Source organism: Loxodonta africana, chromosome 1 (assembly GCF_030014295.1).
Source record: "Loxodonta africana isolate mLoxAfr1 chromosome 1, mLoxAfr1.hap2, whole genome shotgun sequence".
NCBI lineage: Eukaryota > Metazoa > Chordata > Mammalia > Proboscidea > Elephantidae > Loxodonta > Loxodonta africana.
Genome location: NC_087342.1, coordinates 98867197 through 98885511, shown reverse-complemented (window position 1 = coordinate 98885511; position 18315 = coordinate 98867197). Strand labels below are relative to the sequence as shown.

General features: G+C 46.5%; 1 protein-coding gene across 4 annotated transcripts in view; it reads right to left on the bottom strand.

Moving 5' to 3' along the window:
- Positions 1–5189: 5189 nt before the first annotated feature.
- The window catches only part of C1H6orf89 (chromosome 1 C6orf89 homolog), a 32207-nt gene continuing 19081 nt past the window's right edge, over positions 5190–18315 (bottom strand). For 2 of the 4 annotated variants that reach the window (XM_023546208.2, XM_023546204.2), the window contains exons 7-10: positions 17542–17671; positions 14526–14649; positions 13694–13753; positions 5190–10837 (exon numbers count right to left, since the gene is read on the bottom strand). In XM_023546208.2, coding sequence (XP_023401976.2) covers positions 10743–10837; positions 13694–13753; positions 14526–14649; positions 17542–17671 — 409 coding nt within the window. In that variant the 3' untranslated portion in view covers positions 5190–10742. Of the gene's footprint in view, positions 10838–13693; positions 13754–14525; positions 14650–15350; positions 15446–17541; positions 17672–18315 lie in introns of those variants that run through there. The other 2 variants (XM_064285328.1, XR_010322009.1) reach the window with 2 other exon arrangements.

The following is an 18315-nucleotide window of genomic DNA, read 5'->3' as shown; positions in this document are numbered from 1 at the left end:
CTTTTCTCACAGTTTACAAGGCTAGAACCCCGAATTCAGGCCGCTGGCTCTAGGGGAAGGCTTTCTCCCTGTCACCTCTGGGGGAAGATCCCCCTCTCTTTTCATCTTCTGTTCCTTGGTGGTCTCCCTATGGCTTAGCATCTATCTTCCCCATCTCTGCTTGCTGGTTTCCTTGCTTTAACCTGCTCTTTTTATATCTCAAAGGAGATTGACTTAAAACACAGCCTACACTAATCCTGCCTCATATAAAGAAAACACTATTCACAAATGGGATTATAACAACAGGTTAGGAGTTTCTTTTGATTGTACTTTAGATGAAGGTTTACACAGCAAATTAGTTTCTCATTGAACAATTAATACACACACTGTATTGTGACATTGGTTGTCAACCCCACAACTTGTTAACACTCTCCGCTTCTTGACCTTGGGTTCCCTGTTACCAGCTTTTCTGTCCCCTCCTGCCTTCTCATCCATGCTGCTGGGCTGGTGTGCCCATTTAGTCTGGTTTTGTTTTATGGGCCTGTCTAATCCTATCTAATCTATGGCTAAAGGGTGAACCTCAGGAGTGACTTCAGTACTGAGTTAAAAGAGTGCCTGGGGGCCATACTCTTGGGGTTCCTCCAGTCTCTGTCAGCACAGGTTAGGATTTACAATATCTATTTTTGGGGAACACAGTTCAACCCATAACAGACTTGATGTTAACTGATAACATCTTCGAAGACTCTATTTCCAAACAAGGTCCTACCCCAGGGGTTAGGACTTCAACGTATCTTTTGTGGGGACACGATTCAATCCACAACACTGCCCCTCCTTCACATACCTAAACTGTTAATGTCTGTCAGGGCCCAGTTCAGGCCTCACCTCCTCTGGGGTAGTTTTTTTACCCCACAGTATTCACTCAGGAAGGACTCATGAAGAGCCTACTCAGTGCCCTGGGGCAAGGAGCTGGGCATACAGCAGGAGCAGGTCTGCCTTGGTGTCTGCCCTCACAGAGCTGGCAGCCTGGCCTTCACCAGAGACTCCAATCTGCCCAGTTCCCAGCTCTCTGCATTCCCTTGCAGTTTAGCATGGAGGAAGATTTGGAATTCAAAGAGGTGTGTGGTAAGTTTGGGGTTCACCTGGAGGGAGGAGACAGAAGGCCTGGGCAGGGGGGCTGGAAGAAGGAGGATCAGCCCAGAGGAGGCTGGATCACCACCCCAGAGACCCAGAGGATCGCCACCCCAGAGACCCAGAAATGCCTGCTCCTCACATGTCCCAAGAGACTGATGCACTTCAACAGGAATGCCAGTTAACAGATACACAGTTCTCTCCTGGAGGTGCACTGCGTGGGCAGCCAGCTTATGAGAAGGTGGCTTAGTGAGCAGGAAGCAGAGCAGGAGGTCCTAAAGGCTTGTTGACTTGAATCAGGCATTGCCCGCCAGCAGCACTGTTGCTGCAACAGCAGGAGGCCTGGCAGGTAGATTGGACACTATGCCAACCTCCTGGGGGGCACCATCTCCCCATCAGATGGGCACAGCCAGCCTCATCTCCAAAGCTCTCTTTTCCAGGCTTCCATTGGTGGCCACCCACCCCCGCCTTCCCCGTTCTTAGGGCACAGTCTTGACGTTAATGTTTCTCTGTGTCATGTCTCCATTTTGATTACAGTTTGACTTTAATGTTTCTGTTATATCTTCATTTTGATTACAGTTGAGTCTGGGAATCATTTAAGGTGACTTTTTTTTTTTTTGCATATCTCTGTTCTGATCTATTTTGCACTGATTTATGGTTTAATTCTCAGAGAGCAACTTATTTCCAAATGCCTAGTTCTTAGAATGCACTTTACACTTGCATTGTATAAGATTATAAAACCTCAGGGGACAGGGATCATATTTTCTTTCTGTTACCCACCAAGGTCCAAAGCTAGACATCTGCAAAAATACACAATGTTGGTGCCTTAACCAGCTCCAGACTTTAGAGGACTGGAGACTGGCAGGGAAAGAACTGCCAGGCACTGAGCGGTAGGCAGGGCTGGGGGTGGTTGTGGACCAAGAGGTATCTCTGGGCCAAGGCACGTTCCCTCCAAGGCCTCTGGAGTATACAGTCCAGGCTGCACATCCTCGTAGTTTTGTCCTCAGCCAGGAAGAGAACTGTGTTGAGTGGAGGGAGAATATGGCTGCCTCCATCCATGTAAGCAGCCTCAGGGAACCAGAGGGCAGGGGAGAAGTCTTCCAACAGAATACGGAAGGGCCTGCCCCCCAGAAGGAGCTGGTGATGGGTTCAGCTGAAAAGAATGAGTTTTGTGTTTGTCCTGAGACCCATGCCAGTCAGAGAGAGAAGGAACGCCTTAAATGCTGGCAGTCAGCAAGGAGGATGATGGTTGAGCTTGGTGTGAGGCTGCAATGAAACTTGATATACTCTAAGTGATTTTTATTGAGGGTTCAGGATGGGAATGGGATAAGTGGAGTCAAGTAGCAGAAATAGATGGTATTTCTTTACACGTAAGAGGACTGCGTGGTCAATAGCACTGGGTGGGTCCCTCTACTCCTGGTTTGGTCACCAACTGCAGGCCTCCGCCTCCTCACCTTCTTCACCTATTCATAGAAAAGGAAGGGAATGGTCAGAGAATCTTTTGGATCTGGTCCAGCTCTGCCATTGGGTGATTTTGAGGATGGTTCTCGAGGCTGGAGGAAACCAGTCCACAGTTGAGAGCAGAAGTGAACTCTTAGAGGGGAAAGAGCCTGATGAAGGGAAGGATGGAGAACACTCACGCATAGAGCACCTGCTCTGTGCTGGGACTTCACACAGCTCATCTCAGGTATCTTTGTGCTATTCCTCTGAAGACGGCATTAGTCTCACTGACTTAGAGATGAGGAAACCAAGGACCAGAGATGTCAAAAGAACTCCCTAAACACATTCGCTTAGCAGACCAGAACTGAGATTTGCATGGAGGTCTCCAGCCCTTGCATTTTGGAAGGGTGCCCCATGCCATGGATATATGCTTGACAGCTAGGAAGGGGTTCCTGAGTTGGTTTTTAGATTAATGCTGTATTTCTTACATTTACTAGGTTTTTGTGAACTTAGTTTTCAGTATTTTTTTTCTTGGTGAAGGTAGAATTTTTTTTTTTTTTTAAGAAGATGGAAAATGTAGGCAGTCAAGAAAACATTAGTTCCTGATTAGGACAAACTGAAAGAGAAAGCTGACTTAAGGTTAGGAAGGGAGAGAAGGTCTCAGTTGTTTACCCAGTGAAGAGACACAGGAGTTATAAAAGAGCAAAGATGGGGGTTTGTGGCAAGTATGAAATGGGTTGCATAATACGAAACACATCTGTCTTTCCTTCTCCAAGCAACCTATAGCTCCTTCCTCATCTTCAGAGCCTTGAATCCTGCCATCTAAAAAGGAAACCTATTAAAAACAAATTCTAGATTCTTAACATTTCTTTTAATCCTAACTTCACAGAGATCTTTTAGGAACGAAGATTTTTTTTGGGTGGGGAAGAAACATCTACTTCAGTTTCTTTTTCTTCTGTTAGATTCATATACAATTAGATCTAGTACTTCTAGTACTTTATTTTTAAAATAGCATGGATATATGATCCCATTTTAATAAACGTATTTCTACCTAGCCTTCTAGCTAGAAATATCCTAGAGACATCTGGAATGCCATTCACCTAATGTTTGTAGTTCTCTCTCTGGGTGTGTGGCAGGTTTAATAAGAGCCCCCAAACTGTCTTCAATTCTTTATAGTGAGAATGTAGCATTTTTACAAAAAAAAAAAAAAAGTCATTATTCTAAAGCAATAATGTTGGTGAAATATCTGTCTTCAACATGGCGTCTAGAGGCTTGTCAGTTTGACTTATTAAAAGCGTCCAGCACACATACGTCACGCTGGAGGAATGTGGAGTAATGAGCTGGAATTCAAACTAAGCAAAACATGACATATTGATGCTCTAAAACATTATCATGGGTTAGGAATTATAACTTTTAATCAAAAACAGCCTGGATAGATACCCACAAGAATTGAAAGCAGGAATGCAAAGAGATACTTGGACACCCAACGTTCACTGCAGCACTTTTCACAAGAGCCAAAAGGTGCAAAGAGCCTAAATGTCTATCTAAAGATGAATGGATAAGCAGGATGTGGTCCATACACAGAGGAATATTACTTAGCCATAAAGAGAAATGAAGTCCTGATACACGCAACAACATGGATGAACCTTGAAAACATTACACTGAGCGAAATCAGTCAGTCGCAAAAGGACAAGTGTTTTACAAGCCCACTTATATGAGTGGGAGGGAGAGGGGAAAGGGGAATCATTGCTTGGGGGGCACCAAGCTTGTGAAGAGTGATAGAAAAATCTGGAAAGAGATAATGGTGATAGCTGCATAAGCAAGATGCATAAACTGCCTATAAATATGATCCCATTTTTGGTAAAACAATGACAAAAATCTTATTTACGATCATGATTAAAAAGCAGGGAGAAAGTTATGAAAAGATATACAACAGGGTACAGCATTTCCCTGACGGGGAAGGAAGAGGGCAGGGTGGGGAGAGGCAGGGGTGGGGTGAGGGAGAAGGGCACAGCAAGTGATAAAGAAAAATAAAACAGAACCCTAGACAGTGTATATGAAATGGCTACATTTATGCACTTATATATAAAGCTATGTGTATATACAAAAAAGCAAATACAAAAAACCATGAACACACAAATCCAATCTGCATGAGACTATCTTGGACTATGCAAGACGACTGTGTGTGGCCTGGTATCTGCTGCACCCAGGGGGAGCCAGCAAGGAAGACTGGAGTCCTCCCCAGGTGCCTGGCCACCCACCTGAGAGAAGTGAGAAACCCACAGGTGAGGCCACACCACAAGGGTGTCCGGGTTGTGTGTGTGCAGTTGGCTGGTGAGAGGGAAAATGGTCCCCAGGGTCTCATTTGAATTCTGGGCAAAGTACAGGCACGGGAAAGAGTATTAACAGAGAGAATTCACAGGAACAGCTGACCAGAAGCCATGTGGGCAGAGGGCAGGGATGGGGATAAAAGAAGAGGTTTGAATGCAAGTTAGCACAACGGGCCAGGTGGGGACCAGTGACAGTCAGGCCCAAAGAGAGCCTGTAGGCCTGCTTGGCTAGTAGGATGTGGCTAGACATCTCCCAGGTTACCGGTGGAGAGAAAACTGGAATGTCAAAGAATGACAAGTACAGGAGAGCTCTTAATCAACCAACACACACACTTTTAATTGCAAAATGTAAAAACTTTCTTTACAAAACTTTAATTTGCATACATTCTTTACATGGTGGAAGTCTTTACAAGTTTGCAGTTTATCCATTAGTCAACCTTCTGCACTGAACATATGCTCCCGGCTTAGACCGTTCAGAGCACTGTCCGACCGGCTGTCTGTCTCCTCTGCTCGTGGGGACTGTCCAGAGTCACCACAACCTGGTTGCCTAAAGACGAACTACAGCTGCCCCAGGCTCCTGCCCCAATGATGGCAGGAGTCCCTGGCTTACCTCCGCCTTTCCAGTGTTCTGCCTGACCCCTAGTGTTACTGGGGTTCTGTTACTGACCCTTCCATAGAAGGGAGGGAGAAGAAAAGACCAAGGTCATCATTTTTCTGGGTGTAAATCTATGGAAAGAAGTCTGGAGGGAAAGTTGCCTCTAATGAGGCTGGGGCTCTCTGGGAATGCCCATGTCTGCTTCTTTCTGCCGCCAATACCCAGGCACCAGTGAGAGCTTGTTCTGAACGGGTGTGAAGCGCTCTGAGGGCTCAGGTGTGAGGGGTGGGACACTGCTATGCTCTGATAAAGGTGGCTGCCCAGGATGACACCACCTGCCCCACAAAACTGTTGGAAGGATTAAGGAGGTAAAGCAAGCCTGGCACAATGCTGTTGTCCCAACTCTCCAATTTTGTTTGAAACTCAAAACTAAACTGATACTGCATCTGAGACTCATTCTTCGACTGCCTGACAGCTGCCCGACTGACTGCTCAGAGGGAGTGGCTGGTCCCAGCCCCACCACATCTCGGCAGCTCCAAGCCTCCGCTCAGTTATGCAACATTTCTTCTCTCCACTATTCTGAAAAAGTCTGGACATTTCACAGCCTCCAGACAGAGGAAAGTGACAGATGCATTTAGCTCTAATCCCTAAATTATGCAGGGCAGGGATGCCACACATTGAGGGAACTGGACAACAGACAAGCTGGCTGGAGGGTTTGACGAGGCCAGCGCTTAAAGCCACACCGCGCCCCTGTGGGTGGACATGGAGGTGAGCCCGAGAGAGCCCTGTCAATCTTCCCTGGCAGGCTTTTGTGGAAGAGGCTGGAGGTGAGGAGAATAGGGATGGGGCACACCCCAGCCTCCCACTTATTTGCCCCTCAACAAGTACCTTCCCCCTCCTAGCCTGGTGGCCCTGTACACATCTGCAAGTCCAAACACGGAGAGAATCTCAACCTAAAATACTAGTTTAAAGCCCATCTCTGGGACTCCCTTCCATCAACAAATTTTAGTGGGTGATGTGCCACTCCTGAAAGTTAATGAGTGTGGAACTTGTGAGCTCAGGAGACCTCCGCTTCCCCGCCATCGCTAGGAGAGGTCAAAAGTCTAAGAGACCCCTCTATTTAATAAGCGATTCTCCAAAGGTGAACAAAATCGCCACCTCCCTGCCCCCAGACATGGAGCTAGCTTTCCGTCCCTCCCTTACAACTTGGCCTTCTCCTCCTGGGCAAGTGGGTGAGAAATAGGCATTCGCTTTGGGGCCCGTGAATGTTCATTATGGAAATTACTGGTTAAGGAGCAAACTCTCATTCCAGAGTGACTGAGGCCATCACCTGCAGCTAAGTAACTCGAGACTTTGTTTTAAAATGATTGGTTCTACACCGAGGCCTACGCTGGATCTTGGAAGGAAGAAAGAGAAAACTGAGAGCTGAAAAACAAGTGATGTAAATGCCAAGGGACTCACAGCTAGAATTGAGCAGTCCCTCCTCTGGTCAAACATCTGGAAACATGTGGTGGTGGGAGAATGGCTGGACCCAGTTGTGTTCCAGCTACACTCACTCTTAAAAAGTTTTCAAATGCGGGGGGAAAGGGAAAGGGTTTTTATAAAAGTCTTAGGGTTAGATTCTTTCCTCCTCCATTTCTGTCTAAAACAGTTTTGACAACAAATCCCGGAGAGTTCCTGGCTTGCTGACCCTTATCCCTCAGTTCTCCTACCCAAATCGGGGCACACCCCAGTCAACTAAAGCCACAGCTTTGTTCTCTGGTTCCACGTTGTAACCTAGCAAGAAAATAATGTGCGATGGAACCAGAGGACCTGGGTTTGAGCTCCAACCTCCTGCCTACCAACAGCTAACTGTTCTGTTTCTTTACTGGTAAATGAGGATTTAATAATACTTGCTTTACAGCAGTGAAGATTAAAGGAGATAATGTATATTCAGGTACTTTGTAAGTTGGAAAGGACTAGACAAATGTCACTATTTCTTTTTCTGAGAAAATGAACCCAAATCTGCCCATTTCATAGACTTTGTATTTTGCCAGATAGTTTTCATAAACCATTAATATCTTACTCCCTTCTTTCCCTAAATAGGAGTCCTAGTGGCACATTGGGTAAGAGCCTGGCTGCTAACCAAAGGGTCAGCAGTTTGAAACCACCAGCCACTCCCTGGGAACCCCACAGGGCAGTTCTACTCTGTCCTATAAGGTTGCTATGAATCAGAATCGACTTGATGGCAAGTTTTGACTTTGGTTTCTCTAAATAAATTGAGGGAGGGGTGAGTGTAAGCCCTGCCTCTTTTCATAAACCAGAACAGGTGTAGTATCCATTCAATGCTCAATTACTGGAGAGCACAGGACATTTGGGCATAAATGCTTCAAACTGGTGCCAAAGCAGCCTCTCTCTCCATAGAGCTGATTTCTGGGGATACAAGTCTTTGCTCCCAGGAAGCTATGAGCAAAGTCGACCTAAACCATGTGTGGAGGTCCCTGTCGTGTCACCTCTTAGTCAGCATTCAACACACTCCTGGGCCAGTCCCTCTATTAGAGCCCCGTGGTTTTGTTCTTACGGCAGCAATGGAGATTGTTGGTTAGATGGTCCCACCATCGCCTCCCTGACCCTGCTTCCATCTAGGGCAGAGAGCACCTGCGCTACCACCTATCCTCCCCAACACACACACAAGTCCCCGGATCACTGGAAAGGACTGGCTGGTAACCCCAAGTCATTCCTATAGAACAGGTCAAAGGCTGATCAGAATTACCTTAAGAAGGTGATTTACTTCTACTTATCCTCTAAATAAGAGCAAGGAAACTGTCTTTGGCAAATTCCTCTTTAAAATAAACCTATATCCAGTCTATCTGACTAAACACATTTTAAGTGAAAATGAGTAGTACACGCACAAAAGTCTCTACTCATCTGCTGCTATAACCATTCTTTGCTGGATTGCTGAACTACAACTAAAGGAGCCCTGGTGGCACACTGATTAAACACTTGGCTACCAACCAAAACATTGGCTGCTTGAACCTACCAGCGGCTCCATGGAAGAAAAGATCTGGCCATCTGCTCCTGTAAAGACTAAAAACCTAGGAAACCCTATGGGGCAGTTCTACGCTGTCCTATACAGTCCCTGTGAGTCAGAATTGATGCAACGGCACCCAACAACCCAATCATCCTTTATTGAATTGCTAAACTACTGCTGACAGCAGTGGGTTTTTTTTTTTTTTTTTGGAACTACTGCTCACAGCTTAGGGAACTTTCCAGGGGATACCTTAGAACCCAACATGTGAAAAGGTGTCTTAGTTTGCAAAGTTTTGAAGCAAAGTGGGTGGGTATTTTATGGACATTGAAGGTGTGAAAGGCAGGAGCGAAATGGGGAAAGAACACATGGTAATTCATAAAAGCAAAACAGAAACGTCAATAATCAAAATAGTTGCTTTGCTCCTAAGGAAACCTGTCTTTTATTAACTCAAAGGGCCTAATTTATAAAACTTTGAGAGGACTCTAAAGAACTTGTTTACATCTACTCCTTCCCCGGGTTAAGACACTGTGGAAGGCTCAAAAAGCTTGCACAAAGCTGACCTCTAAATGATCCTTCTGATTTAAAAGCTCTCAAATCATAATTGTTTAGCACTGTGACTTTTATATGTACAAAGAGATTTGTTTTTCCTGTTCTAATCCACACAAGAGGCTGATTTCTTTTAGCGAAGAATTCCCTCAGGTACCATCTACTCTGGTTTCACTCAGACCCATGGAGGAGGCTGAGTGTTTCCAGCCCTCAGCCCTGTGAACACGGCTTGTCCTTTATAACCCCACAGACAGACAGGCCACTTGAGTGCTTGGCGATCCCCACGGCTGCTCAGAAAGTGTGCACAGAGAGAGAGGGCTTGGGAGACAAGGCGCAGGGACTCCTCCAAGGATAAGAGGAGCCCACAGGGGTCCCCACCACCTTCCCTCACCACTGTCTGCTCTGGCCTGTAACTATGATACAGACACCTACTATAGCCACTTGATTTCTGTGATTCAGAATCAGAGACTGCAGTGTGGTTTGTTTTTTCTTCATCTTGGCAAAAGCGTGACCAGTGGCCAGGTATCTAGCAGTATCAAGAAAGGAAAATGGAGCAAGAGTGTCCTTATTTACACCATTTGATTAATACATACGGAAAACACTTGGGAAAAACAACGTGCATAGTGAATCATTGAAATGAAAGGACACAGCTTTATATTACAGAAAATAAAACACTTCACCTTGTTTCCCAGCACAAGAGAAATCGTTTTAAAATAGAGGATCACACAGTTACACACCCAGCTGGCAAACACTCTGTGTCTGGCGTTCCTCCCCAGCCACATTACAACATCGGCTTGACACATCTGTAAAACATCTTGCCCTGCAGAACTGTAGCCAGTAGATCAAACCCAGTGAGGCACCCTCTCCCAGGCCAGCTAACTTGTCCCCTCTGAGGACCCGTGAAGGCAGCACAATGGGCAGGAGTGGTGCTGCCTTGGCAGTCAGGGCTCCGCCTGGCCGAGGGAGGGAAGGTCGGGAGCCAAACTGAGAAAGCAACCAGACAGGCAAGGGAGAAGGCGAGCTAGTGGGGCGGGGTATGAGAACCTGACAAAACGGGGGAAAAGCAGTACCTTAGGAACTACCATTACAAATTAAAGTCAGACTCCAGCCTGGCGTCACCGAGTCTCCAAGTGTCTGGACACTGGCAAAGAAGTGCCCTTCTGAGTGAAATGCACAGTTATTTCATCTCTTCCACTGGTTCTAGATTCCGTTCTGCGTGGGAAATTGCAATGGTTTATTTACTCAGCCATGGCTTTCCAGAAAGTACAGGATGACGTGGCCAGGAAGACAGGGGATAAGCAGGACCACCTGGTAAAGAATCTCTCTGAAGTTGGGATCTGCTGGCTGCCTCTCTGTGGCCAGGGAGCCAGCAGAGGAGATTATGCCCATGCAGGTGACAGAGGGCATCGAACCTATTCCTTGCCTGGGGGGCAGCCTGGAGGCCAAAAGGCCTGAAGAGCCCAGTCTCTCACAGGCAGGTGCTGGCAGAGTCCTGGCCAAGTAGCAGGGGTTGGAAACCTTCCAGGCCATGTGCATGAAGATTCAGGAGGGTGGGCGCTGGCCACTGCCTCCAGCACATGGCTGGCTCACACACATGCAAAGAGCCGGTAACTAGAAGTAACCAACCCCCAGAGAGCAGCGTCATTGTTTTTATTTTCCCCCTTTTGGCCTGGTCTTCAGCTCTCAAAGCTGTTCTTGTGTAGTGTTCTGTTTCCTACGGTTCTGAGAGGGTGGTTCCATCGCAGACGACCAATGGCTGGTCCCCTCTGGCTATAATGTAGACCTTCCAGTGGGCCGCACCGGCATAGCCTTGAAGGGAAACAACAACAGGAAAGCACATGAAAGTCTGAGACGGGGAACACCTGTGGGCAAGAACAACGCAGGTCTGCCCTCAGGAGCACCTGTAAACAGTCAGAGAGACATCCTGCTTTGTGGGCCTTCCAGCTTTTCCTGGCATCGATATTCCTAGTTTGTACCTGTCCTCTCTGGAACCTAACACCCAACAGGAGCCACTCAGAACAAAGGCGCTTCATCTCCAATCCTCGCCTGGGCATCCGTTCTCAGAACGACCTCACCTTTTTCAGCAAGAAGACAGGATGGGTTCTGAGGGGGAGCAGGACCCCACTTTCTATTTCTCCTGAGGTTATCTATAACACAGCTGCTCTACAGAAGATCCAGATTAACCCAAACCAGGGTTTCCCAAGTTCTGTTCTGCCTACAACGGTGTCTCATAAGACATTTCAAGGAAAAGGAGTTCCACGGCCAAGTAAATCTGAGAGATGCCAGGTTCCTTGAGGCTTTTTGGAGCCTTAGGTACACTGATGCGCACGACGCACCTACAAGGCAGGCACTTCCCAAAGTCAACTGGCTCCAGAGCCCTATTCACCAAGGGTTTTTCCAAGGGGCTTCTGTTCCCATCCCTGGGGTCACGAGTGATCTGAAGAACCAATGAGGGAACACTGACCTAAATCACTTCAGCGCGCTAGAGAGGCAAACTTGAAAACTTTAAAAACTTTAGCATTTCAATAATCTCCTGATAGAAATTTCCCTAGAGTACATCATACTTCCCTAGCCATCTTTAAACTGACAGTACTGAATGTAATTTAGCCTTTATAGGTGATTCAAGGAAGGCCACTATGAACAGCAAGTGTGCTGTACAGTCACTAGAACAAGGCAGGCCCGCCCTCAGGAGCACCTGCAAACAGTCAGTGAGACATCCTGGTGGTGTAGGCCCAACAGCCATCGGTCTCTGATGCCTGACCCCTATGTCATTCTTGAGAAAGCCCCCAACAAAGGTTTTCTGATGATCTGTAACCCGTCCCCTCTCCCCTCAACCCCCACGGGGACGACGCCTATTTTGCCAGAAAGCATGGGACTTGCTCGTCAAGTGCCATTCATGAGGGTCCCTGAGGCAACGCAGCTGTCATCTGTTGAACAAGCATTGAATAATTCCAGGACCCTCCCACGGTCAGGGTCTGAGTCCCTATCCTCACTTTTAACTGTAGTCACTGTGGCCCCTGCTTCTCCTTCTGCCCCTGCTCCAGGTGCCCACTCGTTATGCTCCCAGGCTCCCTGTCCTCCTCTTCTTTGATTCAGGCTCCCATCCCTTCTCAGCACTCATGTCATGTGGCTGGCCTTTTACAGACATTGCCAATCCTGGACTCCTTTCCTTCCACCAGCGAACCAGCCCGACAAAGCACAGGGGGGAATCATTCTCTGGTTTTTAGACTCTCCTGGATGATCCGCACCAGTGTCGGCCGCTCCAAGCTTCTTTGATCACCGCCAAAGACTCCTTCTTCCCTTTTCCTCTCTAATTTTAGAATTGGCATTCTGGATGCTTGTGGGAGCTGGAAACCTGGCATTTGGATAACTGATGTGTTTCTATAGTTTCTGAAACGGTTAGGCATTTGTAGAACATAAGACAGAAACTTTTTTCCAGTGCAACCACACACTGCAAACCTAAACATGGCATGCAGAGTTTCGCAATAGTCATGCCTCGTGTGAGGGCCATTCTACTACAGGAAAACAGTTCACAAGAATTCCTGTACAAGATTCTTTTTTCCCCAAGTGCCAGGCCAGCTGGTATTGCTTAATTTGTGCTTTCAGTAAGTCCCCGGGTTAAAGTCAGACTTACGACAATTCGTACTTGCCCTTTAATGTTATGTGAACCAACCCCTACTCACAACAAATTCTTCATCACAAGCACCTTCACTTGCCACATGAGCAGCTTTTGAATCATTAGAAAGGCTTCAAGCCTTTTCTTGCACTAAGGTAAGGCTGGAAACCCTGGTGGCATAGTGGTTAAGTGCTACAGCTACTAACCAAAAGGTCAGCAGTTCACATCCATCAGGCGCTCCTTGGAAACTCTACAGGGCAGTTCTACTCTGTCCTATAGGGCCGCTATGAGTCGGAATTGACTCGATGGCACTCGGTTGGGGTTTTAAAGTAAGGCTAAGTAAGAACTGTATACACCTGTTCCCAATGACCTACAAATTCTTAAAGCCACACTTCGGCAAGGATGTCATTTGTAACACAGGGACTTCCTGTATTTATCAGTTAATGCTTAATTTGCACATTTTTATTTTTCCATTTCTAAATTGAAATAAAGTTTATGTAACTTGGATTTAAAGCTTGGCATAGTTTGCAGTCCACCCCCTATCCCCAAATGAGGTGAGAGGTTTCTAGGGATTCAGAGGGTCATCTGAGTGGTTAATATTAAAAGAAATCAATTGGAAAACCAGTCTGGGCTCTGCCAGGGATTGGAGGCTGCCCTAAGGTTCTGTGAGGCAGGAAAAACAATCAGGTCAGCGGTGACGTTTGCTGATTTATTTGTTTCAGCCAACAAAACTCTGCTGACGAACTGGCTGCTACTGATAGCAGCTGATTCGAACCTGTTTCTTTGGAACAAATTTTTAGATTAGGCACAGAACAAGTCACTGCTGGGTAAACATGGAGCCAGACTCAAGGGTGAGTCATCAACATGAAGCTGCGACTTGGCTGTGGGATCCACGTCGAAGGCAGCATTTCCTTGGGTGCTGTTGCCCCTATATACTTCTAGTCTTGTTTTATTAGCAAATGGGCATATAAAGGGTTTGCTCTAATCTTCAACTGTCCTTTCCTTGGCTTGATTCTGTGAAAGTAGACAATTAAGACTTGCTGTCTTGCCTGATTGACAGTGGGGCCTCGGCATGGTCACCTCTCCTCTCTGGATCTCAATTTCCTCATCTGTAAAAAAATGGATTGGTCTAGATATCTGCCAGAATCCTGTCTAACCTAAAGTTTCTATGACCAATGGACATGTGCATTCAAAAATGTTGTATATGCAGAGAACCCCTGAGGGAGGAGGAGAGCAGTGGGATGCAGACCCCAAATTCTCCTAAAAAGACCAGACTTAATGGTCTGACTGAGACTGGAAGGACCCCGGTGATCATGGCCCCCAGACCTTCTGTTGGCCCACTACAGGAACCATCCCCGAAGCCAGCTCGTCAGACATGGATTGGACTGGACAACGGGTTGGAAAGGGATGCTACTGAGGTGTGAGCTACTTGGTTCGGGTGGACACTTGAGACAATGTTGGCATCTCCTGCCTGGAGGGGAGATGCGAGGGTAGGGGGCATAGAAGCTGGCAAAATGGTTACGAAGAGAGAGTGGAGGGAGGGAGCGCGCTGTCTCACGGGGAGGGGGGGAAGTAATTGGGAGTATGTAGCGAGTTGTGTATGGGCTTTTGTGTGACAGACTGACTTGATTTGTAAACTTTCACTTAAAGCACAATAAAAATTATTTTAAAAAAAAGTATGAATGAGAAATTTCTCTCTGTTACACTTTCTCACTAGTTGCTCCATTTTTAAGAGTAAATATAGATCCTGTTAATAAAAGCCGTTTTTGACACTACTTCATTGAATCTTTGGGAAGGCAATATTTGATGCTCAGAATATTTTCTGAGTTAAAAACCAAAAAAAGCCTGTGTCGGACACTGCCCTCCTGGGGTCCTACATACCGATATCCCCTGGCTCTAGCTGCATCGCCACGGACTGGCAGTGTCTCCGGCACTGGAAGGGAGGGATGAGCTGCAACATGGCCTCACCACTGACAACGGTAAATAGGTCATGCATTCTGTGCATCTGTAGGAAAGAACAGAGGGAGGAAAAGGTAAAGAAAGAAAGCCAAATAGAATCCAGGAATTTGGGGGCAGGGATTAGTACACAAAGAAACCTTACACATATGGCTGAGTTTCCTAGCAGCCTAAGCAAACGGGAAGACAGAACTAACAGCACAATTCGGTTATGTCCAAAAGATAAAAACAAACTAGTTTCTCCTAAGCATGGCATCTTCTGGTACTGAGATCAGGGTAAGATCTTTTCTATGGGTTCTCCTAAAGACACACTATGTGATTGAGTAGGCGACACCCTCAACAACAGCCCTATAACAGATAGTGAGCTTCACAATTTGCAACTATTTCTAGCCACAGCTTCAAAGTAAGCCAAAGGCAAAAACACCTAATTTTGCAATTCAGCAAAAGAGGTTCCAGGAGAGGCCAACACGTGATGGTCTAGGCATGCAATCTCTGAGGGCTTGGTTTGATGGAGACTTTTTAGAGAAACTGAAGGCCTTCATATCCTTTGGGCAATCTTCTATGGACATCATTTGCTACCAGGGTTTTGATAAGAATTGAACAGCAGCAAGTTCAAGTTTACACTTTCTGGCAAGAGCCGGGTGAACATATATGCCATGCTACTGATTTTTTTTTTTTTTAACTGATTAAAGCCTAAGGACAGTAATGTTGCCTTCTGATTTTGAAAACTAAGACAACCAAGATATGTACCTTGACAGGTAATTACTGCACTTCTGAAGATGTACTACTGCCACCAACAGGCTTTAAGTGCAACTTCCAGTGTGCCAAGCAAGAAGTGATGAATCCTGGGGAGGGAACGGGGCAGGCAGTAGGGATAAAAGAGATGGGTCTTACGTGGGCTTCTCTCCCTATCTAGATGGTCAGAGAAAAACCCTAGAGCCTTCCCTCCCTCCTCTCCCCTCTCCTACCTGCTCCTGCCCTTTAGGGCAGCTGGATCAACTGCAACAGGGGTCAGAAACCTGGCTTCCTGGACCCCTGGTTTCCTCCTCACCACTAAGGGGCTCCAGAGCCTTGGGTTTTGGCCTCTTCTTCCTCTGTCCCCAACCCCATCTCTCTGCTGCTCCCACAGGTCCAGGCCCCGATGCTGCTTCCATGGCAACACTACAGCCATTTCAACTGCTGCTGTAGAAGAAGCAGGACTGGGTGTCTTGAGCTGGCCTGCGGCTGGCTGACTGGTAGTAACACTGGTAGAAGCCCTGACATCTGCAGTCTTGAAAAAAATCCCAGAAAACAGAAAACACGTAGATGTACCTCTCTTTCATATGGGCTGGAGAGGGGCACATGTTCCTTCGCACCCAGGATGAAAAAAAAACAGATAATAGGATGGAGCAGGCTGGCCCTAGGCAACACTACGGAGTGGGTGAAGTGGGCCTTGCAGCCCCTCACCTCCTCCCCTAGGACCTCAGAACAACCTGATCCACTTCCTATCTTCTATACCAAGGCTGCCTCTTGGATATGGGGCCCACAAACACGTGACTTCCCAGGAACCCAAGCCAGAGATGTGGACAGCAGGGTCGGGTAACAAGGCTAGGAGAAAGGAGAGCTTGGGCCAGGGTGGGGGAAGAGATGCTTCAGGAAAGTAGACTCTCAGGAGTTTAGCTTTTTTGGGCCACTCCCCTTCCCAAAACATCCTTGAGATAACTTTGATAGGCATTTGATTAACTTTGTATTTACCCCTTTGGCCAGGCTCCTTGGTGTTCCTGTTAAGCAGGCTGGTGAGATTAACTCCAGTATTCAAGTGGGAGCATCGAGACAAAGATAAAGGCCCTCGCCCAGAATTATATCATAATTACGACGATGAAATCATGTTAGCGCCCTGAGTTCTAGCCGGGACAGGAGGATAAACTCCTTTACAATCTGAGGCAAGAGCCCAGTACCTCCACCCCACTGCTGGCAGACAGAAGTTCTTACTTCTAGACAAAATGTTTTCTTTTGAAGACTTTTAAATTCCTTTAACATAATTCAGCAAATTTGGAGCCAGACAATAGTATTAGGAGGCTGAAGCCACAACCCGGAGTTGGTAGAGGTAACAGTTCAGGAAATACACATTTTTAACAAAGGAAAATTCACCCTTCTAATTCGTCCAAAAAAATCCAGGCTCAAACATCTCCCTCAGGAATTAGATTCAACAAAGGAGCATTTCAGAGAAAAGTAAACAGACACAGAAGAGAGTCACCCAGTCTGCTGGTCCCCAGAGAAGTACCTGCAGGCTCTAGGCTCCGTGGTCCCTCCTCTCTGTACACACGTGGCCAAGTACCCGAGGTGGGAAGTGTTGGGGGCTGAGTAGGCCTTTCCACCAGACTGTGCTACCTGCCTCAGGCATGTGCCTACTAACCCTTTTGTCCCAAATCCTCCCCATGCTCCCAAGCTTTTTGCTTTTTCAGTTCTCTACCAGAAGTATCATTTGTTTGTTCCAGGGAAAGGCAACCCGTAAGTGAGAAGCAAAGCGGAACCCTCTAATTAACTTATGGTTGGGCTGTTTCCTTATCTACAAAATGAAGAAGGTGGAGTATTCACTTATATACTATTCATTTATAGCTTGCCTACATCCTAAAATAATTTTGAGGTAGGCAGGGCAGACTAACAACTCTTAAGTCCTTCCAAATTTTAGCATTCCACTTCCTCTAATGTAGAAAAGTAGCTTGCCCACAGGTATTAAGGGCAGGAAACAGATTTGCAAGGTCATCAGATCTTCTGTATACCTTCATAAAAAGGTGGTCCACTGCAGGTCTCCTGGCTAGCAGCAGTCGGGGAGACCTTTATCTGGGTGTCCCCTCAATTCACCCTCTAAGTAGATATGCAGGGGAGGCCTTGGTTATAGCATCAGCCCAGGTTCCAAATGAGGAAAATTCTAGACCCAAGTTCTCTTAAAATTTCCTACCTTACTCCCCACAACAGGTTCCGGGTGAAGAAGGAAGCATTTTTTCAAGGAGGCATCTTTTGGAAATGGTAGGTAGGTGAAAACAGGAAAAAGCTCATGTAAAATTTGTGACCTATTCAGAGGTCTTCTCCTATAAAAGTTTGAAACAGAAAAAAGTAATTAAGCTGGGCAAGCCAAGTCTGTTCCATGATTTACAGAGAGCTAAACAAGGTCAGAAAAATGGTGGGTGGCAGGTAAAGAGGGCAAAACATAAGTACAGTTTCTTAAGTACTAGGTCCGTGAAGAATAGTACATGCACACACGTAAGCTCTACAGCCACGACCTGTACACCTGGCTGTGTTGTTGATTTGATTCTGACTCACAGTGACCCTATGTACAACAGAATGAAACACTGCCCAGTCCAGTACTATCCTCACAAGCATTGTTATGTTTGTGCCCATTGTTGAAGTCACTGTGTCAATCCATCTCATCAAGGGTCTTCCTCTTCTTCGAAGACCAACTAGTCTACCAAGCATGATGTCCTTCTCCAGTGACTGGTCACTCCTGATAATATGTCCAAAGTACATGAGACAAAGTCTTACCATGCTTGCTTCTAAGGACCACTCTTGGTTGTACTTCTTCCAAGACAGACCTGTTCATTCTTCTGGCAGTCCATGGTATATTCAATTATTCTTCGCCAACACCATAATTCAAAGGCATTAATTCTTCTTTGGTCATCCTTATTCATTGTCCAGCTTTTGTATGCATATGAGACGACTGAAAATACCATGGCTT